Source organism: Chrysemys picta, chromosome 1 (genome assembly GCF_011386835.1).
Source record: "Chrysemys picta bellii isolate R12L10 chromosome 1, ASM1138683v2, whole genome shotgun sequence".
NCBI classification, from domain to species: Eukaryota; Metazoa; Chordata; order Testudines; family Emydidae; genus Chrysemys; species Chrysemys picta.
Genome location: NC_088791.1, coordinates 23,713,434 through 23,733,543, shown reverse-complemented (window position 1 = coordinate 23,733,543; position 20,110 = coordinate 23,713,434). Strand labels below are relative to the sequence as shown.

Genomic DNA, 20,110 nt, shown 5'->3' with positions numbered 1-20,110 from the left:
TGTACGTCTCTGAGGAGAGAAGCAAAGCAGACCGGGTTAAGCAGTCTGTCTTCTGCTGCGGAGGATACAGTATAGTCAGAGAACTGTTAAGCCTGGGAATACCCAGATCAGAAGGGAGAGAGACATGAGTCTCTACCCCAGAGAGGTAATGACTGGGAGCTGGAGGCCCAGAGTGAGAACCCTTGCTGGACCATAGAGAGGGAACACAAGTGCAGTTGCCCTGAACTGTGACATGGAGTTAATTGGGATAGGTAGGTGGAGAATATTTTTGTAATTTTAAGACATAGAGTTTTATGAATAAGTGCTAAGGGGGAAACATTTTTCTTTCTGCTTTACACAAACCCAGACAATTCAACACAGAAATTTAATCAAAGCACAGATTCCCTGTGGAAACATTTCCAAAGCTATATAAAGCTCACATCCAGTGATATTATTGCTTGTCGTAAACAAGCACCAAGGACCACATACAGATCATCAGTAATACTTGTGTGAGCCCTGAGATATTCTGCATCTAATTCTGAGTGTGAGAGCTAATCCTTTTCATCATCTGTTAGGCTTTCTAGTGCCAACAATATTGTATTTGAGACAAAAATGTTCAAGAAAAAATGTTAAATAGCATAGATTTGTTGCTAACATTGCCTGTAACTCACTTCTGAGTGGCACTTGCAGCTAGGAACATAAGTATGCCAACTTATGCCAGACAGAATTCTAAAGGAGTACATGAAAAACAAAAGGCTTCATCTTAATCTGTGGTCCTTGTTCTCCACAGTCCAGAGGATCAAAAATAGTGTGTGAGGCGTGAGTATTCACGCGGAACTGCACGAGAGTACTGAGGTTTATAAACAGTGCAAGTCCAGTGATTAATGCATCTGCAATTGTGTTCAGATCATCCGACCATTTCTGTTTGCAAAGCTGTCATCACAATTGTTTAATTAAATATAAATCAGGGTTGCCTTTGCCCTTGACAAATCTAAAATGATAAAGTGTGGTTTTTTTTGGATCACCAGAATAGCAAGTTTATTAGTTACTAAAAATCAATGTTTGGTGTATGCCTGGCAGAGATCCCTTTTCAAGGTGATGAAGGGTAAATCTACATAAGGGACCTGCCTACTAGACAGAAAATCAGGTTCATCATCACAGTCAGGGGAATTTATGTATTTCTTGCCTGCATGCTAGAAAAAGAACTGTTAGCAAAAATTTGCATGGTGCAGTATGCATTCCTACTTATGGAAGTGACTCAGGATAGTTTAATCATTTAAATGCACTGTGGGTGACAATCCTGCATTCAGAGGAATTGACAAGAAGATCTAGTTGGTCTTTTCAAGTTCTGATTTTTGTGGTCTTTGTTCTATATTAGTCTAGTCCAAGCTGGGTTAATTCACTTTGAGTTGCCATTATTTCTTTGATGATCCTAATCCTTATAGTGTTATGACTGTAATCAAATACGATAGTCATGTGAAGTGGGGAGTGGTTCAGAAGGGTGGGAATATAAGAGCAGGCACCGACCTTGGTCAGGGCCCCTCAGGTTAGGTGTGGGAACACAGGAATTCCCCACTAAATCAAAATGTATTGGAACAGGAACCATCTCCAAAGCATAAGCACACCAATCTACTATCATTGAGTATCCTTCTCTCATTTGTACAGATATAACTCCATTAACTTCATGGCTGCTATGTCTGATTTATACCACTGTAAGAGGGGAGTCACCATAAAGCCTCAGAAGTGGGAAAGACCTATTAGATTATCCAGTCCACCTTGCTACCAGTGCAGGACTGTTTCCCACAGTACATTTTCTAGTGTTTTAGTCAGTCTACATTTAAATTTTCAAAGCAATGGGCCTTCCACCATGTTGCTTGGAACGTACTTCACAACCTTCTGAATCACGCTGTGATATTCTTCCTGATGCTCATCCAAAATTTTCTCTCCATCCCATTATTCCTAATCAGTGGCGGCTCCAGGCACCAGCGCTCCAAGTGCGTGCCTGGGGCGGCAAGCCGTGGGGGCGCCCTGCTAGTCCCTGCAAGGGCGGCAGTCAGGCCGCCTTTGGCGGCATGCCTGTGGGAGGTCCGCTGCTCCCACGGATTCGGCGGCGGGTACACCGAAGCTGTGGGACCGGTGGACCTCCCGTAGGCATGCCGCCAAATCCATGGGACCGGGGACCTCCCGCAGGCAAGCCACCGAAGGCAGCCTGCCTGCTGTGCTTGGGGCGGCAAAAAAGCTAGAGCCGCCCCTGCTCCTAATTATATCACTGTGTAACACACTAAGTAAATCCTCTCTGTCTTTGTTGTTTCTACCCTTCAACTATTTATTCACTGTCAAGAGGTCCTCCTTTCAGGCGTCTCTTAGTCAAAATGTACATGTTTAGCTTTTCTAATGTTTCCTTTTAAGTTAAACCTTCCAGCGTCAAGATCATTTTTAGTGCTCTTCTCTGAACTCCCTCCAGTTTGTCAATGTCTTTCTGGTAATATGGTGAGGTATTTCATGTGTGGTGGCATTAGTACTGCGTGGGGAGGGATTGTCACCCTACTGCTTCATGACATGATGCCTTCACCCAGAATGGCATTGCTCTTTTTCAGCCAAGTAGCACTGCATGCTTTTGTCTGATTTGCTGTTCACTCTGACCTCTCGGTCTCAGCATTTCATTGGTAGCCAATGACAGACCCAGCATTTTGAGAGCACTTTCACCCTGTTTCCCAGATAGACTGCTGCAGAGTGACAGCTGAGACGCAATTGACTGGAGTACAAGTCAGACCTGAGTCTCTATTAATTATATGATACAAAGCCATTGAACTGGCCATATACTATTGAAAATAAAGGCCAGAAAAAGTAGGAGAGAATGGACATGTCGATCTCTATATCGCTCTCTCAACTGCTGTGATGCAAGGAGAGGTTTCAGCAGTGAACCTCACTCCTAACCTGGAGTCTCCCCTACACCCAACATTAGTCCCATAGGCATTTCCTGATCAGGCTCTGCCAAGCTGTATTTATCTGTATGTTTTTGTGATATGGGAACATGAATCAAGATGTGAACAGTTTGATTTTTAAGCTCCTGGCTATGAAAGCAAAAGTGGCTCATTCATTTGATATGAAAGATCTGAGTATCTTTTTGTGATAGAGAGAAGACAAACTAACAGTTTTTATATCCAGGAAAATTAAGCTCCTAAAACATGTTGAATAATTAGGGATTTATAATTAATAAATATCTCACTGGCTGCTTTGGGTCTTTTCCCATAAAGTAATAGGCTATGGGTTATAGTGCATTATTGCTCCCAGAGCAGAGATGCTCCACCGAAAATGCAGTTTATTGCTGCAAGAAATCTTGTCGCCCAAACAACAGAATGTAGGTTACATTAAAGCCAATAATGAAGCCCTAGCAGCAAGCCCTGGGTAATGTCCTCTGTGGCCAAAATTGGTATTGATCCTGAACATCCAATAACCATCTACAGCTCTAGATACTATATAACTTTCAAACCATTTGAAGGTGTCTGTGATTTAAATCTGCTCTATAGGTAAATTAACTAAAAGCTAATAATCTAGCGTGTCAGCTATCTTGGATATGGGAAGTAATGGTGTCATTGCTCCCGGCCACATCAGACTAAATACAAGGAATTGGATTAGTTCCTGGTATCCTGCCAAATCCCTGCAGACAGAAAGAGTGAGAGGAGAGCAGAGTGAATCGGGAACTTGGACTCAGGGTTTGGGGGCAGAGTCATCTGGGTACAGAGGGCCAGGATAAAGGTGCTTTGCACCACACACGCCCCACATGGGGGCTGTAGAGGGACAATGAAGCCTGGGAACCCTACAGAGGTGCCTGTGTACTCCCTGTGTGCCAAGGAAAAGATCTTAGCAATGTCTAGGCTGAGGCAGAAGCCCCTCTTGGGGCAGGCTGGCTGGTGGGCTATGGGAGGGGCCAGGGGAGCAGCTGCAGATCTGCATTTGCACAGACCCTGGACACAACTGGTGCAGAGGGACTGCAGATATTATTCCAGTCCATTGACTGGAGTTGCAGCCGTAGGGGATGGGGACTCAACAGAAATGCACCCTGGACCAGGACAGGGGGTTGGATTTTGCCTCCCCATCCCTTCTGCATTCCACATTCACAGAACCCAAGTACTCAGGCTTTATGCGGGTAGAGTAGATTTCCCCATTGGAGTGCAAAGAAGGAGGACTGTGTTTTTTCCTATTTGTTCTCTTCTGTCTTATACCAGTCCAAATCAGAAATAGCTCCAATGGAGTTACCCTGATGCTGATGTGGTAAGCCAGAAAAGAACCAGGCCCTCAGTGTTTGAAGGCACTTGATAACTGAAGGAAGCTGTTTGGCTTTCCCTGCTGAAACAGGACAGACATTCCTAGGAAAATGGAGATGCAGAAAAACATGGTAAGTGGCTGGAATAATCAGTATGGTGATTTGGGTGGTCAGCAGGAATAGGACCAACATATGAAGCCTCTTGAAGAGAGACTGGGGATGAAATATGAGCTAGTGTATTTGTTTCTATAAATGTTTGTGAAAGCAGCTCACTCTGTTCTGCTTCAACAGAACAAATACAACCACAGCAGTCAGGCAACAGAGATAGACAGTGCTGGTCCTTGTTGATACCAACGGAATTCAGAATAAGAGGCATCCATCAAGTTTTTAAAATGTTACACACAAGCAATAGTTACAACAACCCTATGCTTCAGGGCCAGATCCTCAGCTGCTGCACACCAACTTAGCTCCATGTCCTTATACCTTTTATATATATTTGAAAGTATCAGTCAAAGGCCTGGTCTACACTACGACTTTAATTCGGATTTATCAGCTTTAATTCGAATTAACCCTGTAACCGTCCACACAACGACGCTAGTTAATTCGATGTAAAGGGCCCTTTAAATCGATTTCTGTACTCCACCCCAACGAGCGGAGTAGTGCCAAAATCGATTTTAACAATTCGAATTAGGGTTAGTGTGGCCGCAATTCGATGGTATTGGCCTCCGGGAGCTATCCCACAGTGCATCATTGTGACCGCTCTGGACAGCAATCTGAACTCGGATGCACTGGCCAGGTAGACAGGAAAAGCCCCGCGAACATTTGAATTTCATTTCCTGTTTGCACAGCGTGGAGAGCACAGGTGACCACAGATACCTCATCAGCACAGGTAACCATGCAGGCTGATAATCGAAAAAGAGCACCAGCATGGACCGTGAGGGAGGTACTGGATCTGATCGCTGTATGGGGAGAGGATTCAGTGCTTGCAGAACTTCGTTCTAAAAGACGAAATGCAAAAATTTTTGAAAAAATCTCCAAGGGCATGATGGAGAGAGGCCACAATAGGGACTCAGATCAGTGCCGCGTGAAAGTCAAGGAACTCAGACAAGCCTATCAGAAAACAAAGGAGGCAAACGGTCGCTCCGGGTCAGAGCCGCGGACATGCCGCTACTACGCCGAGCTGCATGCAATTCTAGGGGGGGCTGCCACCACTAACCCACCTGTGTTTGTGGATTCTGGGTCGGGGATAGTCTCGACGCCTGAGGATTCTGCCGATGGGGTAGAGGAGGAGGAGGAGGAGGAGGATGAGCTTGCAGAGAGCACACAGCACTCCATTCTCCCCAACAGCCAGGATCTTTTTATCACCCTGACTGAAGTACCCTCCCAAGCCTCCCAAGCCTCCCAAGCCAGTACCCAAGACTCTGACCCCATGGAAGGCACCTCAGGTGAGTTTACCTTTTAAAATATAAAACTTGTTTTAAAAGCAAACGGTTTTTAATGATTACTTTGCCTGACTTTGCATTCGCGGTCAGTTCAGCTACTGGAAAAGTCTGTAGCTATTGGAAAAGTCTGTTAACGTGTCTGGGGATGGAGCGGAAATCCTCCAGGGACATCTCAATGAAGCTCTCCTGGAGGTACTCCGAAAGCCTTGCCAGAAGGTTTCTGGGCAGTGCATCTTTATTCCCTCCTCCATGGTAGGACACTTGACCACGCCATGCTTGCAGCAAGTAATCTGGTATCATTGCCTGACAAAGCCTGGCAGCGTATGGTCCCGGTGTTTGCTGGCATTCAAGCAACATCCGTTCTTTATCTTCTTGTGTAATCCTCAGGAGAGTGATATCACTCCTGGTAACCTGGTTGAAATACGGGAACTTAATTAAGGGGACAGAGGTGGCCGTTCCTACTGGGCTGTTTGCCTGTGGCGGAAAATAAATCCTTCCCTGCAGTTAGCCAAGCGCAGATGGGAAATTGGCCCTGAGTTTTTCGCGTTTGGCTAGCAGGGATCTTCCCTGTTACCAGCCACGCGGTGGGGGGAGGGGTACTGTGATCATCCCAGAGAATTCATGGCGAGGGGGGGGGGCGGCGGTGGGGGGGGGATTAGTTTGGTGCCTGTAGGGATCTTCCCTGATACCAGCCACGCGGTGGGGGGGAGGGGTACCGTGGTTAGTTTGTTTTCTGGTGCTGCTGAATGTTAACAGAAAAACCGCAGCACTCTACTTGCCCAGACAAGCCCCACCACACTCCTCCCCCCCCCCCCCCCCCCAACTGGCTGAGATTGGCCAGGCTTCTGCAGCACTCTACAAGCTATGCTTGGTATGTGGGAAAGTAGGGCGCAGAAGCTGTAAGAGAATGGCTTACCATGGCCGCATGCAAGCAGAATTCTGTTGCCCAGACCTGTGATCTCTAGCAGCAAAGCCACAGGCACTCAGCATTAAGAGGCAAAATGCGACCTTGCACAGAAATCACATGTGCTATGTAATGTGAACAGTGTTGGTCACCGTGAAAGAGTATAAGCATTGTTCTGCAAAATGTAGCTTTTAAAACAATTCTCTCTTTTTTCCCCTCCCTACAGCAGCTGCAAATTCCTCAAGCCTCCCTCCTCCATCCCGAAGGTTATCACAGATAAGGCGTCGTAAGAAGAAGACGCGAGAAGAGATGTTTTCTGAAATTATGCAATCCAGCAGGAGTGACAGAGCTCATCTGAATGAGTGGAAGGAAACAGTTTCAAAGTATAGGAAAGAAGTCAGTGAACGTGAGGAGAGGAGGGACCAACGTGAGGACATGAGGGACCAACGTGAGGAGAGGAGAGACCAACGTGAGGAGAGGAGAGACGCTCGAGATGAGAGGTGGCGTCAGGAAGACCAGAGGATGAAGGAAGCAACGCTGGGGCTGCTCCAGCGTCTGGTGGAGGTTCAGGAACGGCTGCTGGAAAACAGACTGCCGCTTCAGCCCCTGTTCCACCCTCCCCCCTCCCCATGTTCCGTATCCTCCTCACCCAGACGTGTAAGAACGCGGGGGGGGAGGCTCCGTACACCTTCCCATTCCACCCCAGTAGACAGCCCAAGCAAAAGGCTGTCATTTTTTTAACCTTTTCTTTGTGGCTTTTTCCTTCCCAGTAATCCTCCTCCCAAATACCACCCGGGTTCCCTCCCTCTTTTTCTAATCTATTAATAAAGAATAAATGATTTTTAAATGATAGTGACTTTATTTGGTTTGAAAGAAAGCTGGGGGAAGGGGGAGGGTGGGTTCCTTACAGAAAATCAGTCAATAAAGGGGGCGGGTTTTCATGAAGGAGAAACAAACAGATATTTCACACTGTAGCCTGGCCAGCCATGAAACTGGTTTTTAAAGCTTCTCTGATGCACACCGCTTCATGGTGTGCTCTTCTAATCGCCCTGGTGTCTGGCTGCGCGTAATCAGCAGCCAGGCGATTTGCCTCAGCCTCCCACCCTGCCATAAAGGTCTCCCCCTTACTTTCACAGAGATTGTGGAGCACACAGCAAGCAGAAATAACAATGGGGAGATTTCTTTGGCTGAGGTCAGAGCGAGTCAATAATGATCTCCAGCGGCCTTTTAAACGGCCAAATGCACATTCTACCACCATTCTGCACTTGCTTAGCCTGTAGTTAAACAGCTCCTGACTCCTGTCCAGGCTGCCTGTGTATGGCTTCATGAGCCATGGCATTAAGGGGTAGGCTGGGTCCCCAAGAATAACTATGGGCATTTCAACATCCCCAACGGTTATTTTCTGGTCCGGAAAGTAAGTCCCTTGCTGCAGCCCTTTAAACAGAGTTGTGTTCCTGAAGACGCGAGCGTCATGAACCCTTCCCGCCCAGCCCGCATTGATGTTGGTGAAACGTCCCTTGTGATCCACAAGTGCTTGCAGCACCATTGAAAAGTACCCCTTGCGGTTTATGTACTCGGTGGCTTGGTGCTCCGGTGCCAAGATAGGGATATGGGTTCCGTCTATCGCCCCACCACAGTTAGGGAATCCCATTGCAGCAAAGCCATCCACTATGGCCTGCACATTTCCCAGAGTCACAAACTTTCGTAGCAGCACCTGAGTGATTGCTTTGGCTACTTGCATCACAGCAGCCCCCACAGTAGATTTTCCCACTCCAAATTGATTCCCGACTGACCGGTAGCTGTCTGGCGTTGCAAGCTTCCACAGGGCTATCGCCACGCGCTTCTCAACTGTGAGGGCTGCTCTCATCTTGGTATTCTGGCGTTTCAAGGCAGGGGACAGCAAGTCACAAAGTTCCATGAAAGTGCCCTTACGCATGCGAAAGTTCCGCAGCCACTGGGAATCGTCCCAGACCTGCAACACTATGCGGTCCCACCAGTCTGTGCTTGTTTCCCTTGCCCAGAATCGGCGTTCCATGTTTAGAATCTGCCCCATTAACAACATGATCTCCAAAGCACCGGGGCCTGTGGTTTCACTGAATTCTGTATCCGTGTCCGTGTCCATGTCCTCATCATGCTTGTCGCTGCGCTGCCGCTGCCGCTGCCTCCTCTCCTCGTTTTTCTGGTCCTGGCTCAGCATAAACTCCACGAGAACGCGCGAGGTGTTTACAATATTCATGAGTGCTGTCTTGACCTCAGCGGGCTCCATGCTTGCCGTGGTATGGAGTCTGCAGTGTTCACCCACCCAGGAAAAAAGGCGCGAAAATGGTTGTCTGCCGTCCGTTGCTTTCATGCAGGGAGGGAGGGAGGGAGGGAGGAAGTGAGGCTGTACCCAGAACCACCTGCGACGATGTTTTTTGTCCCATCAGGCACTGGGATCTTAACCCACAATCCCAATGGGCGCGGGAGACTGCGGGAACTATGGGATAGCTATGGAATTGCTACCCACAGTGCAACGGTGCAGAAATCGACGCTAGCCCCAGTACTTGGACGCACACCACCGAATTAATGTGCTAGTGTGGCCGCATTCATTTCGACTTTATACAACCTGTTTCTCAAATCCGAATTATCTAAATTCGGATTAATCCCGTAGTGTAGACATACCCAAAGAGATGTTCAGTGCAGCATCTTGGGAGACTTCACTACCTGCAAAAAAATAATATTGCTTTAAGGTCAATGCTTTTCATGGTGTAATGTCAACTGATGCTCGCGTCTCCTCTCCAGGACTAGAAATATAATTGTACATACAAATTTTAACTGCATTGCAGAATCATTAGCACAGTTATGGCTTAAAATTCAGAATAAAAATAAAACGCTCCATTATAATTGGTGGAGATTTAACTATGTGACTGATTGGTAAATTAATTAATTAGGTGAGTTAGCTCTGAGATGTCTAATTAAAAGCTCATCATTTGCACTTTTTAAAATCTAATTCTTTATATTCTTTTAGCAATTACTATAAGCCTTTGGAGCAGACCTTCTGAAAAAGCGGCTAGGAATAGTAGGGAGAATTAGCTTCCAATTAAACAGTCTGTAGCTAGCCTCAAGTAAACTGAAATTAGCTGCACCAATCAGGCAGATGGTAGTAAATCCTTTTAATGTGCTTTTCTTTGTGATCTTGTTATATATCCAGTTTAGATTAAATGGATGTGGATCATAAAAGTTCATATACAGTAAACTATTACAAGGCGAGAAAGTGTTAACCAAACATAAAATTAAGAAAGCTAAACAAAAATCACAAATGTGTAGCTGGCTCCCTTTACAGAAAACCAGATGCAGCTTTTATAGAATGTAAAAATAATTTCAAAAATTAGTTGGCAGTGGCAAAGTCTAGGGCTTTGAATAGGGCTGCCAGGTGACCTCTGATGAGTCACCTGAAGGTTAGTGGTAGCTCACTGCATATAGATGCAGCTGAATTGTTGAGTCATGCTGCCCGGTGGATTTTCTTTGTGCCAAGTGGGATATAAGTGATGTGAAAGTGACTCATTGGCAGTTCCAGATTAAAGAATTTGGGGGCTCTGTACACTGTGGAAATTTTGGGCTCCTCCACCTTCCTTCAAGCATCCCCACCCCATATATACCCCAGCCCACTCAGACCACAGAATGCACATTTCTCCCCCGCACAGTCCCTCAAATGCCCCTCCCACGCCACATGTACCCCAACAACCTTCTACCATCCCCCTCTTCTCTTGACAGCTCCCAGAGCTGAGCAGCTCTGACATACATCTCACTCACCACTGCCCAACCCCTCAGACCCACCAGCCAGAGCTCCCGCCAGCCAGACCCTCAATCTCACTGCTCCCCAACATCCCTCACTCACCCCTAATCCCTCACCTGGCAGCCCCTTCCCCAACACTGTCCACTTACCCCGTAACCCACCAACAACTCACCCCTGGCCCCTCTCACACTACCCCACAGCACCTTCCTGGCCACTCACCAGTGCCCTCTGGCTCAGTGCTCCACTCCCACCCCAGTCTAGGGTGGCTCCTCCTGATCCCAGTCAGCAGATCCACTAGCACCTGTCACCCTTCCAGCACTCACATGGCCGCATATTGCTTGGGTTTGGCCCAGCACCCCTCTGTCACAACAAAAGGGTAGTCAGGCCAAATTTGAGTGAGTGGTGTTGTGACCTGGCGCATGGGGTCACAGTGCCACTCAGGTTTGTTTTGTTTTTCTGGTGGTCAGGGCCCCCCCCTGAGATGTGGGCCCTGTCTGAGTCCACTGAGTGCACATTGATTAATCCCAGCCTGCTCACTGGAGCAGAGGAAGGCCTACAGGAATGTATGGAACAATCAAGCTTGGACAGAAAACTCAGGCTGAGGTTTATGCTTTGTTGTTTGAGCTACCAGTAAAGTCAAATTCTGAGAAAGGAGGTGAGGTTAGACAATGCACAGTCTCATTTATATCCCGGCAGCATAAAGAAAGGGGTCTGAATGGCGGAAAGTGTCAGTTTAAATAAGAATCAGGGTAGTCACTGTTCAGATCAGTGTGGAAACTCCATCCACTTACAGAGTTGATAACCTGTAATAAAACCCCATTTTGGGGGGGTTGTTTTTATTTCCTTTCTTTTTTCAGCTATCCCTAGTTGAGGGGTGTTTGGCTAGTCTGATCCAGATAATTCCTAGCGTGTTGTTAGGTACAGTATTGGCAAATATGTAAAAGACAAATTTCCATTCTAAGCAGATTGCTAACTTGCTCAGGAAAGGAGCAATACAGTTCTGAAGAGGATTCCCAAAGATGGACTTTCATATTCATTGACACCTCTGGATGAATTGAATTCCTGAAAGAAAAATCAGAAATCAAAAGGGAAGATAAAATGAAATCTTGAGTTGTAAGGCTTAACTTTGATGGGTCTTGAATTTTGGTTCCTTGGCACATCCCAGTATCACCACCCTGATTATTACAAACATCCTTAATGCTCATTCTTGTGATATTGTGTACTGAACCATGATTGCATATATAGGCAAATATGTTTATCACTCACTAGAGAGCAAATCTGGGACTTTAAGCACCAAAACTATAGGCCTCTATCACATGAAGTAAATGACAACCCCATTAGCTATGGAAGGGTAGGAAGCTGTATAAATGTTGGACCAGCAACTAGAGAGAGTTATGACCTTGTGCAGTGAGACCATCACAGTCTACTTAAAAAGCTTAAATTCAGACTTTCAAGGTCTTAATGACAGAGACCATACACCAACCCGTTCCCCTTTACCAGTCAGGTAGGAGATTAAGATTTAATCAGTTGGTAAGGAGTGCCCAAAGAAGTGCACACAGCAGCTCTGCCTAGAAGTGGCCAAGTTCATTCTTAAAGGTATTTTCATAAGAAACAAATTCCACAGAGGTGCATCCCACTCACTGAGAATGCTCTGCTACCAGCACACTTTTGAAAGACCTAATCAAGGGTAAGATCCTACTTTCATTGAACTCAACGGCAGAACTCCTGTTGGCTCAATGGCAGCAAAATCAAACCCTTAATTATGTCTTTGAAAATAAAATTTGATAGAGAGACAGCTGCAGTTTACATGAAAGTAACCACAGACCCTGAGCAAATAACACATCTAGATTGAAGAGTGCTGGAATGGGACAGAAGCAAAAGTGAAGGGAAGGTTGTTGAAGTTACACCATGTGTCCGAAATGTCTTCCCCCAGCTGTCTTGATAAAGCACCAATAAACATAGTTGCAAATGAATATCATAGATACAAACAGTGACAAATGTTAGCTACAGTTCATTTTTTTTGCAATGAATTACTGATGCCTCTTTCATCTTTCCTTGTGCTGTGCTTTCATGAGCTTTTGCTGGAAATTCACAGCAATTTTCATCAGCACATTGAACATTGGTGGGATTTAGAGCCATTTTTAAAGATACGGTAATTAAACATAAACTGGAAAAATGTCATAAAATATAGAACTTTTAATCAGATGCCTGATTACAGAATATTATTACTTAGACTTTATATATTTTTCCATTCTATTTTTATGTTTTGTTGGCTTTTTAAAAAGGGTTTCATGGTTGGGAAACCGCTGATCCAAGAAATATCAAATGGTAAGAGAAAAAGGAGAAAGGGCACACTGACAAGTTTAGGAAGCCTGATGAACACTAAGAAGATGGTTTAAGGATTATTATAGGACTACAGAAATGTTGGTGGGAAGATGGACAGCTAAGCCTGATCCATTGACAAATTGAGCTCAGTGGTAAGTCTTGTCTCCCATTAACTTCAAAGAGTTTCGGTTCAGGCCTCTCTACTCATCAGGAAAGAAGAATTGAAGAGAGGCAGGAAAAATGGAGATACTGCAAGAGAGGTTGGATTGGCTAGACCGCCGAGGCAGTAACAGAGGACAGCATCGGAAATCAACAGTGCTACTAAGGGTATGTCTACACTGCAATTAAAAACCTAGGCTTGGGCTAAGAGGCTGTTTAATCACAATGTATATAAATTTGGGCTTGGGCTGGAGTCTGGGCTCTAGGACCCTGTGAGGTGGAAGGGTCCCAGAGCTCAAGCTGCAGTCCAAGCCCAAACACCTACATCACAATTAAACAGCCCCTTAGCCCAAGCCCCACGAACCTGAGTCAGACTAAGAGGTAAGTGGGTATTAGAGTGAAGCTGGGTAGTCAGGCCACTAGCTCTGCTCATTTTCAGCATGCAAGGAAGTCATCTCTCTGATTTTACTTCATATAAATGTACTGGTCAGAGTAAAGGGGCCCAGCTTGGAGACAGAAGGCACCATCAGATGCTCACAGGTCACTTTGCAGTTGCTTATAGCCAAAATGGGACAGTGTTATTGGGTAGATCAAGCTCTGGTTATGCTCAACTATTTTATTTTCTTGCTTTAACCATCAGCCTTCCAGAATGAAAACCCTGAGGAAGAGAGTTTGCTGACGGAGCCTGTTTCATTTCCACGGCTGAGTCAGCTCCTTTCCTTCTGCACTTGACAGACTCAGATATGTAGAAATGCTGTTTCTGACTCACAATGGTGTCTGGAATATTGGGGACAAACCATCCTGGAGAAAACCACAGCTGCTAAACAACAATACTGGCCTCGTGAATTGCCCTGCTGCAGACTGCCTGCTGCAAAATGACTTCCTACTTTCTCACTTGCTGAAAAAGAACTAGCTACAGCATAGAAAAAAGAGAATCTGTATTTCTGCAGCTGAGGTAATAAATTACAGCTTGTTGCAGTCCACACGGTGCACATTTCAGCAGTAGGAGTAGCCTAATTGCTGTTGGATAGCAGTATCAACTCCAGTGAGCATTCATTTACAGCAGAACAGAACAGCTGCAGTGTGCACAGAGTTTCACAGTGATAGGGGCAGATTTTGCTTTGTTACAGCTACACAATTTTAATGGGGTTGGCATGGTTTTAACGCAGCAAAATCTGGCCCACAGTAGAGTGGAACCGTCATTGGAAATACTGGCAGTCCAGCACAGCAACACTCCAATTGTAGTGTTTCTTGAACACTGGTCAGGGCAAATCTATACTTAGAGGCTTGATTCAAAGCCCAGGAGAGACTTTTTGTTGATTTCAATAGGCATTAGCTCAGTTCCTAGAAGAAGATAGTAAGGTGAAAACACAGGGAGTGGAGCATGTGTCCTACATAGTATAGCTGACAATTTCCATGCTCAGCAGCTGATAGCATAGGACCGCAATATTGATTTCTGTTACTATATTTTATAGCTGATACGTTGCAAGGTTAATTTTGTGCTACTCACCATCTGCTTTCTCCTTGGAAAGATTAGCAAATAATTCTGCTGACTATAAAGAATTTACATTTGCCCCTAAAACCAGCAAAATAGATCTTTTATATCCTGCCTTTCTAAAGTATAGCATGAAATATATTATTAAGCTGATTATATTATATACTTATATGGACTGGTGTGATCACATGCTAACAGCTAAAGTCTTATCAGTGTAGGTCAGCATCCTTAGTCTGTCTTCTCTCACTTATTTCCAGCCAACATTACTCTATTAGATTATCCTCCTGCTAGGATTGGCTTTTGCTTGTGTTCAAAGCACTATATAAATCCACACTCCTTCCAGGCAAATATCTTTGCTTTTTACATTTCCTACCACTTCAAAAGAGAAAATAACGGGGACTGGCTGGGGGGTGAAGGTGGGGGTGTAATTGAAAAAATAAATGAATAAATACAAAATGATGTAGTCTTACCATGGGGATGAAATCTGTACAGCCAAATCATATTGACTTTGGTCTCAATAAAAAAACAGCCACAATACCTCCTAAGGAAATGTTATCATTTAATCAATATGGGCAACATTTTGACTAGCCCTATCTGATGCCACCCACACCAGAGTGGGTTTGCATTAGGATTGTCCAGATCTTGGGTTCGGATCCTATGCAGAGGTCTACCCAAGAAGCATGAGGTTGGGAAGGTGGCAGAGCTATGGTTCTGCACCCCTGAACACCAGACAGTGGAGCTGGCTAGGTACATGAGCAGAAGTGATCCGCACCCTTTCAAAGGCTACAGTGAATTCCTTCCCACTGCAGCAAGAGGGAAAGAATTGTGACTCCATTTATCTTAGGTACTGGCCCTTTACACAGGGCTGTGCCTAAGTGAACCCTCTAGCCCTGCGTACCTATCTGCATGTGTCATGCTGTGGGACATGAACCTCACTGTCTAATGAGCTATTTGTTGAAAGAAAAAAAAATAAGAACACTACCACCACATTAAGATTGCACAATTAAAACACAAAACGTCATCACATGCAAAAGTGAATGTTCTACGAAGCATTAACTGGGCTATGTTGCATAGATTGCATATTAGAAAGTAAATGTGAGATGTTAGCAGTAATACGTGAATCTACAAATGTACCAAAATCAGGAATAAACACATGTGTAAGACAGGCAAAATAACATTATTGTTGGAACCTTAACATTTGCATTTCCTGACTTTTGTGTGAAAATGTCCCATTCAATATTGCATTAACTGAGCTTTTTGTATTTACACTTCATGTTCTCTTTCACTCATTGGTGGAAAAGGGGTGGGTGGGGAGAAAAAGATAAAAATTAGACAGGCCCATGACTCTGAACTATTCGACTGTTGGGTACATTAGTTTCACCTGTAGAGCTTGTAAGCTTCTTGAGTCAGGTGGTGCACACTAGTGCACATTCATTGAATTCAACCCTGCTCCCACTGAATTCAATGGGAAAATTCTTACTGACTTCAAAAAATAGAACTGGAGCCCTAATTAGCAGTTGCCCAAATTAGGTGAACATCTATACACCCTGCATCAGCTGTAAGGGCTGACTTGTGGGGATACATATCATTTGGTGTGGCGATGCCATATTTGCCTGGAAAGCCAGATTGATTTTCTGTCGGCATTGTAGTTTGGATCCCAGGTCTTTGCTTTGCTGTTTTCTGTGCTGCAGATAGTCAGAGGTGTGCTGTTAAACGGGTATTGGAATCCAGCAGATTTGGTGGAGAAATCCAGTTCCCCATTTTTGGCCAATTTGGGGGTTATTACTAGTTATATAGCGCTATAGAGTTTCATGACACTTTACACACATAGAACAAGGCTAAGTCATTGTCTTGAAGAGCTTTACAAATGTATTGATACAAATAATAAAATGATCAGATGGGAAAGGGGCAACACAGAGCCCCTGAGTGGAGGTTAGCTGTAGAAGGCTAGCCCCCAGAATGTAAACGCTAAGAGGCTTGAGGCCAGGATATCTGACACACCATCTCTCCTTGTGTGCCACTGCCTGACTGTGATCAGTACTTCAGCTGGAGTCCCATCGATTTAGATGTGAGGGGCCTGCTGGCAGGGTGTTTTTCATGGAGGTCTCTTGACTGGTATTTACTCTGACTTTGGCCAAAACAGCCTGTTTGTGAGCAGATTGCTAAGGCCTTCTTTATCCTGAGTAGGGAGTGGAGGGTTTGAGGGTTCAGAGCAGCGCAGTTCAGAGCAGAGCAGTGTAGAATTATGGTCTCCATGGTTTATAGGGGCAGATCATTTGTTTACATTTATTTTTGTAGTTGTATTTTATGGCTTTTGGAGGCTGGGCCAGATCATTATCTGGAATAAATTTATGTAACTCCATTTAGGTCAATAGAGCTATGCTGATTTACATCCCTTTATGCCTTTGTAAATGCTTAGGGTCTGGGATTGGAGGATAAAATTTAAACCATATTGAAAGCGAGTTTTTTGGAGGAATTTGGAGGGATGTCGTATTGAGGATCTCTCTCCTGTAAAGGCATAGCAAAGTGCTATTTGCCAAAAGGACTTGTGCCCATCTTATAACATAAGCTGCATACCAATGTACCAGAGACAGTTCAATATAGTTAGCAGCATGTGAACAGCATTGTCATGGACCTGATCTTGAGTGAGCAAAATAAACACACTGGTAATCCCTCGTCCCTAGACATTGTAAATAAAAAGGTCAAAAAGCCTTGGTGAAGGATCTATGGGAATGTTTTCTGATCTGGGTATAAGCTGCCGTAAATTATTTTCTCTGATAATTCTTCACAAACAGGGATGCTGTAGGAGCAACGAGACAGGAGGAAGTTTGGGAAAGCATTCAGAGAACATTGGCAGGCTGTCTAGTGTCCTGGGATATGGGTGCTATTATTAATAATATTTATACATTATCATAAATGCACATAATTATGGACGAGGAGTCTCTGGGTCTGATTCTGCTCTTGGTTGCTCTTCACATCCACACACACCAAACCCACATCCTCTAGAGCAGTTCCTCTCACAGAAGCAGCAGAGACTTTCTTGCCCCGTGTCACTATTCTCTGTGCCTCCTGTAACTGGGGAAAAGCCAGATCAGTCTGGATAGTTTGGCTTTCGCCCTCCAGTGTAAACCTCATGAGTTCCATGAACTCTTCTCTCTCCAGTGATTTTCACATGTCATAGATAATAAACCTACCCTGCTCTTGCAGGGTTACCTCCAGGCTCTCTGTCCCTCCCTACAACTCCTACTCTGATTCTGGCACATTATGACCTGTAAGGTGACTCTGATGCTGTTGGCACATAAATTAAAGTTTGTTGAACGTAAAAGTGTGGGAGGCCAGGATTACAGGGAAACCTCTATATTATTAATCATCATCATGGTGATATAGTTTGCTGTTAAACTAAAATGGTTATAAACTGATCTACAAGGCGTACAATTACCACAGCCCTACCTGAAACAAACTAAGGGGAAAATGATCTTCCCTAACCCATGCTGTGCATCTCATCTCTATGGCACATTTTTGATCCATTCCATGTGCAAAACTCCTGTGGAAGTTCCATGTAAGGGACAAATGTGGAATACGTAATAGAGAGCTGCAGAGAGGAGAATTTTGCACTAATAATTTACAAATTAAAATAACAGTGTCCTTGTTTTAAACTGAGTGAAGTTTCACTCGTGGAAAATGAGTGAAACTGCAATGAAGTACCATCTTGTTGTCTTTTTGCAAACATATTACTTGTTTTACTGTGTCCCAGGGTATGTCTACACTGCATCTGGGAGCGAGCATCCCATCTCGGGTCCACAGACTTGAGCTAGTGTGGCTTACACTAGCGTGCCAAAAATAGTTGTGTAGTCACTGCTTTGACATATGAGTGCCAAAGACGGGGCAGGAAGGTAAAGGGCCATTGCCTCACACTTGTGAGAACCTGAACCCAGCAGGGGTGCAATGAGAATGGGGATGGGAATCCAGACCCCCCTTGACCTCTGACCTGAGCAGAGTGGCATAATGGTGGAGCCCCTTCCCTGCTTGACAAAGGGGTGGTGAGACCAGATTTGAGTGGCGTTGTGACTCCATACAGAAGGTCACAACCCACTAACTTAGATCTGGCCCAGCTGTCCTTAGCTGCCAGGCCCCACACTTTTGCAGTCCTTCCAGAAGCCATGCTTGGACATTGAGGCTTGGGCTGTGAGGGCTGGAATGGGGCTTCAGAGCCCAAGCTCCAGCCTGAACTGCAACATCAAAGCAATGTCCACACAGGTACTTCTAGCACACTAGTGAGAGCTCCTCTGTCACAAGCCTCTGGACCCAGGCTGGGAGGCTTGTTCCCAGATGTAGACGTCCCCCGCAGAGACCTGTCTCTGGGTTCCCTTTATGCTATGCACTGTACCGACAAATTTGGTGGAAAGACAGAATTCACCATTTATACTTAACTTAGTGAAACTTCCCGCATCAGAGTTATTAGCACTGATCTTGCATCAGGATCTACAAGTGGATTTTAATGAGACTCCACAGGTTGTAGCCTGGGATTAGTCGAGGGTGCAAAGTGCACCTGTCACAGGGCCAGCTCTAACTTTTTTGCCGCCCCAAGCAAAAAAAAAAAAAAAAAAAGAGCGCCACCCCGTCGAAGCCCCCACCCCACCTGGAGCGCCGCCCCGCCGAAACAAAACAAAACAAAAAAACTGGAGCGCTGCCCCACCACCACAAGATTGGCTGCCCCTTAGAAGGTGCCACCCCAAGCACATGCTTGGTTGGCTGGTGCCTGGAGCCGGCCCTCCCTGTCACAAATAACAAGCTCTTTATTCGGACAGCTATGTAGAGCTCACTGAGAAGATGAGACCGGTGAAGCACACACAGAAACGTGTGTGCTTTTGTTAATACAGACAAATATAATTGAAATCCTAGAAAAATCAATATAAATAAATAAAAGGATAAGATAAGGAGAGTAAAGTGGTCTCTTGTGTAACCCTTCTGCCAGGTGGAGCCAGCAGCAGCCAGGGCCACATTCAATATCTAGAGGTTCCTTTCCATCGATCCAACACAGAACTGGTTTGAGCCCCCACCCAATAACCTGGGAAATTTACACATCACCCCTAGGCACCTCTGAGAAGCAACACTTCCCCACACACAAGCACAGAGTCTGAGTATAGAAAAGAAACTTTTAATAAAAGGAGGGAAGTAACTTGGCATTAATTTGGGAAAACACCACAGACAGGGTTCATAAACATAAACCATGAGTAAAGACCACCTTAAGTAGGTTGGGCAGCGTCCTTTCCCCTCAGATTCTTAAGTCCAGCAACCCAAAAGTCCCCTTCACATGCCCAGCCCTTCTATGCACCCCACCCAAAGTTGCTTCCCCTGGATAGTGCAGACCCAGAGTTCACAGGTGCATCTGCAGAGTTCACCTCCCACCCTGGGTGAGGGGTAAAGTGTGGGGGTAAGAGGCATCTCACCCGCTCATCACGCCTTTCCACTGCCAACCTGCTGCCCGCTCGTCGCGTCTCTCTGCACCGGCCGCCTGCTCGCTGCTCCCGCTGGCCAGTCTCTTAGTGATTTTAGCGCTGTGCAGGCTGGGCAGAAACACAATCCTGCCACAAGTGAGTTCAGCTCTGGGTAGAAACACAGTCGCACCACAACTGGTTTCAGCTTTCAGTGAGCCATTTAACATAACAAAAGCAGCGGCTAATGAAGCCTATTTAACTCTATTCTTTGAACAGTGGGGAGAGAGTCTTACAGAGAACCTTGGTTGGGTGTATACAGCCTCTTG

General features: G+C 45.3%; 2 protein-coding genes across 2 annotated transcripts; one reads left to right on the top strand and one right to left on the bottom strand.

Moving 5' to 3' along the window:
• The first annotated feature begins 4,746 nt into the window (after window positions 1-4,746).
• Window positions 4,747-7,439, top strand: LOC135972967 (myb/SANT-like DNA-binding domain-containing protein 2). The gene is made up of 2 exons (XM_065553792.1): window positions 4,747-5,691; window positions 6,819-7,439. The coding sequence occupies exons 1-2, from the start codon at window positions 5,142-5,144 to the stop codon at window positions 7,331-7,333; spliced, it is 1,065 nt and encodes a 354-aa protein (XP_065409864.1). The 5' UTR covers window positions 4,747-5,141; the 3' UTR covers window positions 7,334-7,439.
• On the bottom strand, window positions 5,719-9,257 carry LOC135972965 (uncharacterized). Its single transcript, XM_065553784.1, has 2 exons — window positions 6,605-9,257; window positions 5,719-6,099 (listed from the first exon to the last, which is right to left on the bottom strand). Exon 1 carries the CDS (start codon window positions 8,940-8,942, stop codon window positions 7,557-7,559), a length of 1,386 nt encoding a protein of 461 aa, XP_065409856.1. The 5' UTR covers window positions 8,943-9,257; the 3' UTR covers window positions 5,719-6,099; window positions 6,605-7,556.
• Window positions 9,258-20,110: the final 10,853 nt, after the last annotated feature.

Excerpts from the sequence above, each read along its gene's own strand:
- LOC135972965 (XM_065553784.1), bottom strand. The coding sequence starts at position 8,942 with ATGAAAGCAACGGACGGCAGACAACCATTTTCGCGCCTTTTTTCCTGG.
- LOC135972967 (XM_065553792.1), top strand. The coding sequence starts at position 5,142 with ATGCAGGCTGATAATCGAAAAAGAGCACCAGCATGGACCGTGAGGGAG. Across the intron at positions 5,692-6,818 it reads CCCCATGGAAGGCACCTCAG|CAGCTGCAAATTCCTCAAGC; the intron begins GTGAGTTTACCT and ends CCCTCCCTACAG.